The 12,665-nt window shown below is 48.9% G+C and overlaps 2 protein-coding genes across 4 annotated transcripts in view; one reads left to right on the top strand and one right to left on the bottom strand.

Annotated features, from left to right (window-relative positions):
• The window catches only part of arhgap21b (Rho GTPase activating protein 21b), a 42,190-nt gene extending 34,072 nt beyond the window's left edge, over positions 1-8,118 (top strand). Inside the window, 9 exon segments of the mRNA XM_028976663.1 lie at positions 507-665; positions 822-900; positions 980-1,053; positions 1,140-1,229; positions 1,310-1,435; positions 3,021-3,062; positions 3,156-3,261; positions 6,298-6,329; positions 6,631-8,118. Of these exon segments, the coding sequence (XP_028832496.1) occupies positions 507-665; positions 822-900; positions 980-1,053; positions 1,140-1,229; positions 1,310-1,435; positions 3,021-3,062; positions 3,156-3,261; positions 6,298-6,329; positions 6,631-8,001 (2,079 nt within the window). The 3' untranslated portion in view covers positions 8,002-8,118.
• Positions 8,119-9,952: 1,834 nt separating this feature from the next.
• dpp6b (dipeptidyl-peptidase 6b) overlaps positions 9,953-12,665 on the bottom strand; it is a 74,141-nt gene continuing 71,428 nt past the window's right edge. For all 3 annotated transcript variants that reach the window (XM_028976130.1, XM_028976128.1, XM_028976129.1), the window contains 5 exons: positions 11,799-11,898; positions 11,648-11,706; positions 11,502-11,574; positions 11,355-11,428; positions 9,953-10,728 (listed from right to left, as the gene is read on the bottom strand). In XM_028976130.1, the coding sequence (XP_028831963.1) occupies positions 10,576-10,728; positions 11,355-11,428; positions 11,502-11,574; positions 11,648-11,706; positions 11,799-11,898 (459 nt within the window). In that variant the 3' untranslated portion in view covers positions 9,953-10,575. The remainder of the gene's footprint in view (positions 10,729-11,354; positions 11,429-11,501; positions 11,575-11,647; positions 11,707-11,798; positions 11,899-12,665) is intronic.

The raw sequence follows: 12,665 nt of genomic DNA, 5'->3' as shown, positions 1-12,665 counted from the left end.
CACATTTATCCAGTTACATAGTGACCAAAGTGCTGCAAAAATGATAACATGCAATTCAACAACCCGATATCAGAGGGTCAAGAATGGCAGGGAGAACAGGTTTTTGAGCCCTGATTTAAAATCTTATGATGAGGACATCCCTTATATCAGGTGGAATTTGATTCCAGTTGAGGTCTGCATATGAGGTCAGAGACGTAGACCTTGATCCAGATCCTACAATGATCCTATATGCTCCCGTTTTTCAGTGGCAGGTAACCATTAACCGTTTGGAAGCTTGATATTTGGGACCCAGGCAGACCCGAGTAGAGACAGTTACAGTGATCCAGCCATGATGTTATAAAAAGCACGAATGACATCACAATGTGGGAAATTGATAACTTTACAGGACAAAAGGTCAATTGCGCGGGACGCTTTAAGTGTTCCTGTCATTTATCTCCAGTCATTTGACAGTAGTTATTGTTAGATCTTTCAGTAATCTTCTAATATGTAGTTTTGTGTGTGTGTAGTTTGTGCCCCTCATTGTGGAGGTGTGCTGTAAGCTGGTGGAGGAGAGGGGGTTGGAATATACCGGAATCTACCGTGTCCCCGGAAACAACGCGGCCATCTCCAGCATGCAGGAGGAGCTGGACACCAAGGGCATGGACAGCATCGACATTCAAGATGATGTAAGACTCTCATCAACGCTCTCATCATTGTAAACATTTGAAGATGCATGAAGTCGAATTCATTTAGCAATTGGGGAATTGCCCTCTGCTGGTCGAAGTGAAGAACAGCAGCTCAGTACCTAGTAAGGAATGAAGGAATGAATTAAATTCTTTCAGAAATGGAGGGACCTCAATGTGATCAGCAGTCTGCTGAAATCCTTTTTCCGGAAGCTTCCAGAACCGCTGTTTACCAATGGTGAGTCTGGAAAACAGAACATCACTTTTTTTGGTGAATGGAAATAATATTATCTTAAATCTCTCCTGCTTTTTTACAGAAAAATATGCAGATTTTATTGAGGCCAATCGGACCGCAGATGCAACTGAGAGGCTGAAGGAGCTGAAAAGGCTGGTGAGTGTTCAGCAGATGACTGTTACCTTAGGTAACATTGAGGATACCTTACATGCAAAATTAAGAGGTGATGTGTGTCCTTCCAGATCCATGAGTTACCAGATCATCACTACGAGACGCTGAAATTCCTCTCTGGTCATCTGAAAATGGTGTCAGAGAACTGTGAGAAGAACAAGGTGGGCGGGGTTAAAGGGGGCACGGCCATAAAGTGTGCGTGTGTGGGAGATTGGGCGCCTGACTTAAGATCTGTCTGCAGATGGAGCCGCGAAACCTGGCCATCGTATTCGGCCCAACGTTGGTCAGGACTTCTGAGGACAACATGACCCACATGGTCACTCACATGCCAGACCAGTACAAGATCGTTGAGACACTGATTCAACAGGTAAAGCTCTGGCCAATTCTTACTAATACCAGTGGGGTCATGTAATCAGCATTTAATGGCACAGACCGGCGGTCGGGTACATCTGGGTGCAGGAATCACAACTAGAGTTGTTTTTTTCCAGCATGTATTAATTTTAGTTTAGTCTTTAATTTAGTTTAGTCTTTGTATCAAGCTGTCATTTTAGTTTTATTAGTCTATCACGTCCAGACTCATTTTAATGTTTGAGCATTTTAGTGTTATTCTAGTCTTATTAGTGTTATTCTAGTCTTTTTTTTTGTTTTTTTTTTTGTATTGAAATTCTACAAATACATTGTAGAACAGACAACTACATTTTCTTTGTTAACCCGCCGCCAACTATCTATAACCCGCCGCTAGTGCTGCACGATTAATCTAATCGCAATCGCGATGTCAGTCTGGGCGACTACATGAACGCAAAAAGCTGCTATTTAAAGGATTAGTACATGGATTGGATTGGCAACATATCCGATCCATTCTCTCAAAGTTTGCGAGCTGACTGAAGTCTCACTTCAGTCGGATGTGACGTATTTGGTCACATGACTTTCGATTCGGAGACATATGGTTAGACGGCGCATGACACGCTGCATCGTACGTCAACGTCGCCGCCATATTGCGAGAGGCGCTGCTGTGGCGTGAAGCATATACGTGTCTATGGAGAGAAGTGCATAAAAAAATGCCTCCCTCTTGTGATGCTTGGGGCTGTACAAACCGCTGTACGCTCCAAACCAGATCCCGGGGGTTATATTTCATAGGTAAGGCTGGACAATTGGTTTGAATATATTTGGCCATTATAAAATCCCGTTTTATAAGTCTTAACCTTAGCTAAGCTAGGCTAAGCTAGCGAAGCTATGCATTCCTGTGTTCAAGTCAGCCTCCAAACAACGTTTTGGTTAAACGTAAGAACTATAATACGGGATTTTATAATGGCCAAATATAATCAAAACAGTTGTTTAGCCTTACCAGGGTTTGTCGTTCGACAGTAATGTAAAGAGTTTTTTGTGATTTATTTAATTTAGTAAAATATTGTATTTTGAAAGCACTGGCCATTTCAAGTTGTTATAAGTAGTTTGTATGTTTCACTTTGAAATTTCACTATTAGTATGTGACTTTTCATTGATATACAAGCAATTGTCCTTTATCAATATGTCTTTTTCCCCCAAATCGTGCAGCCCTACCCGCCGCCAACTATCTATAACCCACCACAAGCAATCTGAAATATTGAAATATAATTAATGTACGAACAGGAATTGAGGAAGTGACATCAGTGCAACCAAATTACTGCATAATAATAATAATAATAACGCGATTAAACGATAAACGATAGAAAACATCTTTTCATCAAGAAAAAAAAAAAGACATTTCTGTATAGTTTTTATTTTGTAAACAACTCTCCAGTAACATTACTAATTTAGTAAACAAGATATTTATTAAATTAGTAATTATTACTGCACACACTTTCAATCCCTGAAGTACAGACCGGTAATGTGTAAAATAATTCACCAGCGATTAGCCGTAGGCAGGCTGGCGTGGGACATGTCCATCCATCTCACTGTGCCTTGTTTTGCAGTATGACTGGTTTTTCACGGACGATGGCGACGGGGAGCCGACGGTACGAACCCACAACGACAGACGCACACTCTCCAGCTCCCTTCTTCTTCGGGTTCCCGTGTCTACCTTTTCTCTCTTTCTCTGTCTCTTCCAGACTGTTCTGGAGCAGGAGAGCACCGTTCAGTCACAGCCCATTCCCAACATCGACCACCTGCTCACCAACATCGGCCGCACCGCACCGTCCCCCGGCGAAGTGTCAGGTAACCACCACCGCCCCCTGACCCCGCCCAGACACCGCGCAACGATCAGGACAGTCACGGTGACCACATAGAGGCCAGAGAACCACATATACATACATACACACACACACACTCATATACACACACTCACACACACACTCATACCCACACACACACACACACACACACTCATATACCCACACACACACACACTCATATACACACACACACACACACACTCATATACACACACTCATATACACACACACACACACACACACTCATATACACACATACACACACACACACACAGTCGAACAGAATAAAACGTGGCTTACAGAGCTGTTACTGCAATTTCAGATCACGTTGATGTGAAGACTGATGTCAGATGTTTCTGACACGGCCAGATTTCTCCTGATTCCAGTCTTTCCATCAACATCATCTGCAATGTCTTTAAATTCTATTTTATAGCAATTTTTCACTGGACATATGTTTATTGCCATTGATGTGAAAAATTGAGCAAAATAGTTTTGAGCATAAAAATTTGTTTATCCATCAAATATATATATATTTTTTTATTGGTTTTCGTCTCTGTGCTTAGTATTCTGTTGTCATTATTACCCACATCGTCTCAGTTTCTTTTCCTCTCCACCCATCGCATTCGACTCCCTCTGCTTTTGCCTGGGTTTCGACACCACCCCTCCTTTTTTCATTCCGTTCTTTTTCCGACTCTAACCTGGCATGTTCTTTCCCAAAAGGAGAGAAAAGGAAAGGTGCGAGGCCAGGCCTCGCTGTGTTCTCTGACCCGTCTGACCCGTTTTGTCTGCAGTGTGTTCTCTCCCCTGTCCCTGTCCAGCGCTCACCCATTCCCCAATCTTGACACAGGCCAAGTGGGCGGAGCCTACCACTCGGTGATGTCACTGGTGGACTCTGTAATGTCTGTGATGGACAGCTGGAACTGTAGGAGAAAGGAGGGGTGTTGTCCGCAGTGTAGCTGCCTAATCTGCCGAAACCCGCGCTTCATGTAACATGATTCAACTCTCACCTGCACAAGGACATAGACCTTAAGCAAAGAAAAAAAAGTCTCCAAAAAGACAGAGAAGTGGATATTTGTTTGTCGTCCTGTGCTTGCACGTTTTTTGCACATCTTGAGATGCCGTTTTTGTGACGGATACAGAGCAGTGCTGGTGTGAACGTGTCTGAAAAACGCTCTCTTGCATTCTCTCGTTATTCCTGAAGCTGGCCGCGAGGAGCTGTAGACCGGTATGGGCCTCCCTCGTCATTTGGCATCACTGTCATGCTGTCTCCCAGGGCTGTGGTGGGGGCTGAGATGTTTCTCTGACCCGCCGATGCGGACTGGATCAGCCTGTTGCCATTTTCCATCCGGAAATTCAAAATTTATTTTTCATGTCCGTCCTTAGCGGACCGTAAAATTCCATTTTTCTTTCAGTAATTCCGACAAAACCAGAGTGAAATGGTGGCGTCACAGGTTGATCTGTGACTGTGTCAGGCGGTCTGAGAAGAATAAACAGTATATTAGTATATTAATAAATGTAGACTCATTCACGATCCAGAAGACCCGGTTGGAAAAGTGCAGGTAGGGGAATGTCTAGATGAAGATGGGGATTTATCTACCACTCACTAGATCTCCATGCCAGAGAGACATTTACATTTCATCCAGAGCGACTTACAATCAGTAGTGACAGGGACAGTCCCCGTGGGGACTTGCTCAGGGACACAATGCTAGTAAGTGGGGTTTGAACCTGGGACTTTGTTCCTCTCTTGAAGCTCTTTATATACCAGATCTTCACACACTTGTTTCGTACAGAGTAGAACCCCTCTATTACCTGTAGCCCAGCACTCCTGGTCCACCTTGAAGATGGTGATGACCATGAGCTAATCAGGTGTGCTGAGGAAACCGAGCACTTAGAAATATAGAACAAGGCGACAATCCTACATTTACATTTATGGCATTTATCAGATGCCCTTATCCAGAGCAACTTACAATCAGTAGTTACAGGGACAGTCCCCCCCTGGAGCAACTTAGGGTTAAGTGTCCTGCTCAGGGACACAATGGTAGTAAGTGGGATTTGAACCTGTGACTCTGTAGTCTTCTGGTTCATAGGCAAGTGTGTTACCCACTAGGCTACTACCATCCCTATACACTACAATCCTGCACTTGGAGGACATTAAAACGTTTTCTCGCGTTGTTGCAAGCTGTCTAGCTCAGTGGTCGGCAACCCGCGTCTCTTTCATTCTTACGCTGCCGCGCCCCGTGGATTTAAAATGGGTTTTTTTATTCGAAAAGGAACATAAAATGAACAAATTGCATTTTATTGTCACTCAGAATATGCGTCACGAATGGCGTATATGCACCAAACCAGCGTGCATTTATCAGGGCTTTATCACTCTTGAAACCTGATTGGCTGTTAATCGGCTTGTTCAATTAGCGCGGCTGTTCTGAATCTGACGCCTCGGTTGTTCGTGATATTTCGTGTTTAAGGTTTTGCATATGTTGACTTTTCCGCGGCGTCTTCAGTAGTCAGTTTCACTTTGCTGCGTGTAGACTTTTTATTAAAAACCTAGTTTTATTAATACATGGCATTTAATCTAAATAATATATTCTTTTCACGCGTCAAAAAGCGTTAGAGGTCGCCGACCCCTGGTCTAGCTACAGTAGGGACATTATGTGCCCGAACGCTGATGGTAACTGTCCCAACCTGCTCAGCGCCCAGCCCTCGGTGTGCTGTAGGTGTCTCGGTCATGGTGTCTGACGTGGGAGAGAATGCGGTCAGTCTGGTGCCTGTGCGCTGTCTGTGAAGCAACGCTGTCCGTCCGTCTGTGTGCATGAGGTCGTCTTCTCACCTTCCACCATCTTCCTTTTCCGAAGCCTTCCTCTCTTGTACAGTGTTCATCTTTGTGGCCCATGTTCTCGCTCTCTTGCTCTGTATTGAGTGTGTGTGTGTGTGTGTGTGTGTGTACGTGGTGTGTATGTGGTGTGTGTGTGTGTGTATCTGCTCCGTTTGCTGATTTTTACTCTCTTGGTTCCCTCCCCAGATTCTGCCACCAGTGACTCTGCCAAATCAAAGGTGCGTAAAGCTCTCCAGCTGCACTGTACTTTACTACATTTACAGCATTTACCAGACGCCCTTATCCAGAGTAGTTACAGGGACAGTCCCCCCCTGGAGACACTCAGGGTTAAGTGTCCTGCTCAGGGACACGATGGTAGTAAGTGGGGTTTGAACCTGGGACTTCTTCATAGGCGAGTGTGTTACCCGCTAGGCCACTACCACCCACATCTTATTAATAGTAATTATAATAATAATAATAATGAATATCCAGTTAGAACCATGCAGATGAAGAGTTAATTACATGTGAAAACGTCCGCAGGGTTCCTGGGGTTCTGGGAAGGACCAGTACAGCCGGGAGCTTCTCCGCTCGTCCATCTTCGCCAGCCGGAAACGCAAAAAAGCAAAAGACAAGCCGGCGGCCACCAGCTCCGACGACGACCTGGACGCCGTCTTCTCCAAGAAGGACCTGCAGGAGACGGAACCGGAGGCGGGAGAGGCGGAGCAGCCGCACCCGCTCGGCCCCGCCCTCACAGCAGACTCCTCCCCTCGCTCAACGTACAGGATGCAGCCGGCGCGCCAGTCCTCGCTCTCCGACCCGCCCTCCGCCGGTGACGACGGCTGCACGTCGGATCTCGGCACGCTCAACAGCAGCAGCTCGCACGCGTCGGGCGGGCGGGCGTGGCCCGCGGCCCGGACCCCCGGCGAGGGCGCGGCGGAGATCTGCTCCATCACCTCGGACTACTCCACCACGTCCTCCATGACCTTCCTGACCGTCGGCGAGGGCTGCGCGCCGGCCCCCGAGGCGGGCGAGGCGGCGGAGAGCCGCGGCGGCGACGACGACGCCGACGACGAGCGCAGCGAGCTGGTGAGCGAGGGCCGGCCCATGGACACGGACAGCGAGAGCGACCTGTCCGTCTTCGCCGCCGGAAGAAAAGCCGCGGCCGCACAGGAGAGTGCCGCGGCCAATCCGGACGCGCCGCAGGAAGCCACGCCCACTGGGCTGGTGGCCTCCCCGCGAATCATCGCGTGCGACACGCTCGCCCGCAAGAAGAGCGGCGCCAGCCGGCAGAAGACCGACAGCGAGTCGTCCGCTGAGGGCGGGCGGGGCGACCGGCCGTCCCGGCACGTGGAGGCGGCGAAGGGCCGTTCCACCGGCAGCCTAAGCTCCTCCTCCCGCAGCAGCGAGCATTCTGAGTGTGGAGAGCCGGCCTGGCGCCTCAAAATAACGGACCGCCTCAAGCTCCGCCTCCGCTCGTCCGCCGACGACATGTTCGGCATCGGCCGCTCGCCGGAGACGCGCAGCAGGAGGAGGAGCAACATCCGGCGCCGCCACACCATGGGCGGCCAGCGGGACTTCGCCGAGCTGGCGGTGCTGGGCGACTGGCCCGCCGCCGCCGAAGGGGCGGAGCTCTCGGCGGTGCACCGCCTCAAGCCCAAGTGCAGCTCGCAGGACTTCTCCATCCGCGACTGGATCGTGCGCGAGCGCCACCGCGCCAGCAACCCGGAGGTCGCCCTCGACGCGGCCACGCCCCACCCCCGAGCAGAGGCAGCCCGAATGAGCCCCGCCCCTCTGCCAAGCGGCGACGCCGCGCCCTCGCACAGCAAGAACCTCTCCCTGGCGTCCGACGCCCATCCTCACAAACTGTCCGGCTCACAGGTGGTCCGATCACGGTTCTACCAGTACCTGTGAGAGAGAGAGTGTGATGTATGAACTGGGTTAAGTAGGTGTGTGTGTGTGTGTGTGTGTGTGTGTGTGTGTGATGTATGAACTGGGTTAAGTAGGTGTGTGTGTGTGTGTGTGTGTGTGTGTGTGATGTATGAACTGGGTTAAGTAGGTGTGTGTGTGTGTGTGTGTGTGATGTATGAACTGGGTTAAGTAGGTGTGTGTGTATGTGTGTGTGTGTGTGTGTGTGTGTGTGTGTGTGTGATGTATGAACTGGGTTAAGTAGGTGTGTGTGTGTGTGTGTGTGTGTGTGATGTATGAACTGGGTTAAGTAGGTGTGTGTGTGTGTGTGTGGTGTGTGTGTGTGTGTGTGTGTGTGTGTGTGTGTGTTCCCCTTCTTTTGAGTTCCACACACTGGTTCCCGAACACAGGAAGTGCAGCCCTGGTACTACGACAGCCGCTCCGGGGCGAACGAACCGAACGATGATTTAAAAAAAACGACAAAGTAGGTCACACTATGGATGCGATGGAACGTGTTTTAAAGATGGACTCGTGTGTGAGGAGGAACGTGGGGTTCTTCCCCGGTTCCTCCACGAAGAACGTGCTGGTCCTTCTCACCACAAGTGGAGCTGCTCGTCTCCTTTTTATTTATTTAATTAGTTGTTTTTAAGCGTAGCTCCTCCCCCTGCCGTGGTGAAGGGCGAAGGTGGACGCTCACCATGATCGGTGGGTTTACGGTTGCAACGCGGGCGCGGCGAAGACTCGCCGTTTTTATACAGCAGACGAGGAACGGAGCGTTGAACAATGAGCACGACACAACGTGCTTTTCGTGTCATGTGACCTCCCGTCTGCATGAAAGTGCCTCACGTGGAGCTGGTCCTGGGTCAGCGGGTGCCATAATCACTTCTCAAACGGAAAAACCAGGAGCTTCCATTCCACAGAGATCCATCGAAGGTCTTAACTCGGTTTTATACATGATGTGTTTCTTTTTTCTTATTTTTTCTTATTTTTCCATTTGATTTGCATTTGTGATATTTTAACTGAACTTGAAGTTTTGAGGATTTGTCTGTTAAAAAAAAAAAAAAGCGAAGTTCAATGTACGTAACTATTCCACGTTTTAGCTGCTTTCCTCCTCTCCTGTGGGTGTTTGTGGGTGGGCGAGGGGGCCGTTATCTCTGGGGGACACGCCCGCGTGGAATTAACTCTTCCTGGACCACGTGTCTCGACGCGGCAGCTCTGGAACACTGGATAATAAAGTCCCTTCATGTCGGATTCCACGTGTCCTCGTGATTCTTGTGGACGTACGTTCAACAGCCCTTCATGCACCCAATCGTCCACCGGTCGGTAAAGGTCAGTACGTAACCTTGCGGTGGGTCAAAGGTCATCACTCTTCATAGCGAATAGAAGATGTAAAGCGGGGCTCCGGTAAGCTTAAGGTGCAGCCTTGCTCAGGGTCATCTTCCTGTTCACGGACTGACTACGTGTTTTCGGACTGGTCTTGATCCATGAAGGTCCAGGATATGCAGGGTTAGTGACCACAGCGGTGGCCTGGCGGTTCCAGTCCCGATCCGCCACTGAGCAAAGCACCGTCCCCACACACTGCTCCCCGGGCGCCAAGGTGATGGTTAAATACAGAGGACACATTTCCCTGTGTGCACCATGTGTGCTGCTTTTTTTCACTTGACTTTTATTTCCTCGTTTAGTTTTGGTATATCAGTTTCCGGTGTCTCCCTACCTCGAGCCCCGGCATTATTTCGATTTCGGAATACCTGGGTTGGCAAAGTGAAGTGAAACGTGTCCTCTGTATTTAACCGTCCCCCATGACAGGCGCCCGGGAGCAGCGTGTGGGGACACGGGTCACTTTACTGGCAGGAGGGTAAATGAACCCCCTGTTGGCCCTCATCTCTCCAGCGTTGACCCTCAGTTGACCCTCCGGCCTGGAAGTCCATTTGCAGAACAGAAACAGAAGACCAAAACGTTCCTTTCAAAATGCCTTTATGTACAAGTTACACCGTCATACGGGGACGAAACCGGCGCGTAACGTACAGCGGGACATTCAGGACGTCAGGACGTTACAACACCGCAGTCACTGAACAGGTGGAGGACAGACCAACAGAAAACGTCTACAACCATGCGAAACTCAGACACGTCACGGGTGAAGAAAGCCACGCCTCCCCAGCAGCAGGTGGCAGCAGGTGACGGGCGAGTCCCTGGTAAGGCACAGTGACAACGTCCTTGGACTCGGCCGCCGGGGGGACACAGTGCTGATTTTGTGCCCTGGCTACTCATCGATGGCAGGCGGGCGTGGCCACGCCGTACGTCCAGTTAAAGCTACGGTACGGCAACACAAAGTCAACGATACGCGAACGGCAACATCACGACAAGGCAGGAATGATCAGAGTTGGTGGGACAGTTGGAGATGGACGCTCGGCCCGTTCAGTCTTGGTGGTTGGGGGTCCTCTGTCGTGGCCTCGTTCGCCGCCGCCGCCTCCTGGCTGCAGAGGTGGTAAAACTACGGAAAAGGTTTAGCACGGCGGAACCGGAACATGCAGAAGCCGGGAGGTGGGCGATGGAGAGGGTGCGGCTTGGCTCCAGGGTGGTTTAACCGTCTTCCTCGCCGTCCTGCTCCAGCTGGTCTTCTGTCAGGATCTCCGGTGGCCGAAAACACTCCTCAAAGAAGTTGACCAGGACCTGGCTGAGGTGCTGCTGCAGAGCGCCACCCGTCTGGAGATAGTGACCCTGGTCTGGGTAGATCTGGGACGGAGAAAGAAAATGGAACCGACATGTCACTTCCACATGGAGCGCCGGGGTGACAACATGGCTGACGTCTGCGTTCAGGGATATTTGCATAGATGGATTTGATTGGCTGGCGTTTGCGCCTCTTATTTTAAGTTGGACGTTTCTGTGATGTGGAGTGAAAAGGTGGTGAAGCAAATTTCATAATTTTTTGTTAATTATGATGGTTAAGATCTTGAACCAGAAGATATTCCTGTACGCTGAACTAATAATTTCAGCCATCAAATCAACACGAAAGAAAAATATTGCAGTCTGTAATGACTTTAGCAAATAAGAAAGTTATGACAGCAGACGGTGAAACTTTTTAACAATAATTCAAGCATTATTCATGAAAATGGCTAATATTGATGCATCATGCATGCAGAAGGTTGCCGGTTCGAACCGCCACCAAAGCACCGTCCCCACACACTGCTCCCCGGGCGCCTGTCATGGTGTCTACTTCTCACCGAGGGTGATGGTTAAATACAGAGGACACGTTTCACCGTGCACCATGTGCTGTGCTGCAGCGTCTCACAATGACCATCACTCTCAAATCGCATGAAAGCGAGCTGCACCGGTCCAAGTCGGTGTCCATGGCGCTCTACCTGTAAGGTGTAGTTGGCCTTCTTGGTGATCAGGTGGTTGATGAACTTGGCCGTGTGCTGGAAATGGACCTTCTCTGAAGTAAAGAAAAGAGGCGTTTTAGGAACGAGTCCGCAGGAGGCCTGGCGGAGCGGCGAGGCGCGGCTCACCGTCGGCTGTGGGGTGGATCATCAGGTACTTTTTACCCTCCAGCTGTTCGGTTCCGTGCTCCAGAGTCGTCGCCTGCGGACACAAACAGCAGCAATAAACGCCGGTTCCCCGCGCCAACTGTTCCGGAGCGGCAGGAGAACCCAACCTTGTACGGCCGCTGAGTGAGCTGCTTCAGTCCCAGGTACCGCTCCGAGAACGCCGAAGCTGGGGGCGCAAAAGGTCAAAGGTCAGAGAGTTTCTCACGGCCCTATGCCAGGATGATGATGATGACGACGACGATGATGAAGATGCTTTACCGTAAAGACTGAAATCTGTGATTGGAGACACAACGGCCCCACATTTCAGCTGAGAAGTTTTGGAACCCAGTAGCAGCGTCGCCAAGAAACCGCCGTACGCCTACAGCAACACACACACACACACACACACACACATCAATCAATATCTATACACACACATACAGCAACACACACACACACACACATCAATATCTATACACACACATCAATACATCAATATCTATACACACACATCAATACATCAATATCTATACACACACATACACACATCAATATCTATACACACACATCAATACATCAATATCTATACACACACATACACACATCAATATCTACACACACACATCAATACATCAATATCTATACACACACATACAGCAACACACACACACACACATCAATATCTATACACACACATACAGCAACACACACACACATACACACACACACACACATACACACATCAATATCTATACACACACATACAGCAACACACACATACAGCAACACACACACACACACATACAGCAACACACACACACACATCAATATCTATACACACACATCAATACATCAATATCTATACACACACATACACACATCAATATCTATACACACACATCAATACATCAATATCTATACACACACATACACACATCAATATCTACACACACACATCAATACATCAATATCTATACACACACATACAGCAACACACACACACACACATCAATATCTATACACACACATACAGCAACACACACACACATACACACATCAATATCTATACACACACATACAGCAACACACACACACACACACATACAGCAACACACACACACACATACAGCAACACACACACACACA

This window comes from Denticeps clupeoides, chromosome 4, assembly GCF_900700375.1.
Source record: "Denticeps clupeoides chromosome 4, fDenClu1.1, whole genome shotgun sequence".
NCBI classification, from domain to species: Eukaryota; Metazoa; Chordata; class Actinopteri; order Clupeiformes; family Denticipitidae; genus Denticeps; species Denticeps clupeoides.
Note: the sequence above shows the minus strand (reverse complement) of the source record. Positions and strands in the feature narration are given on the sequence as shown.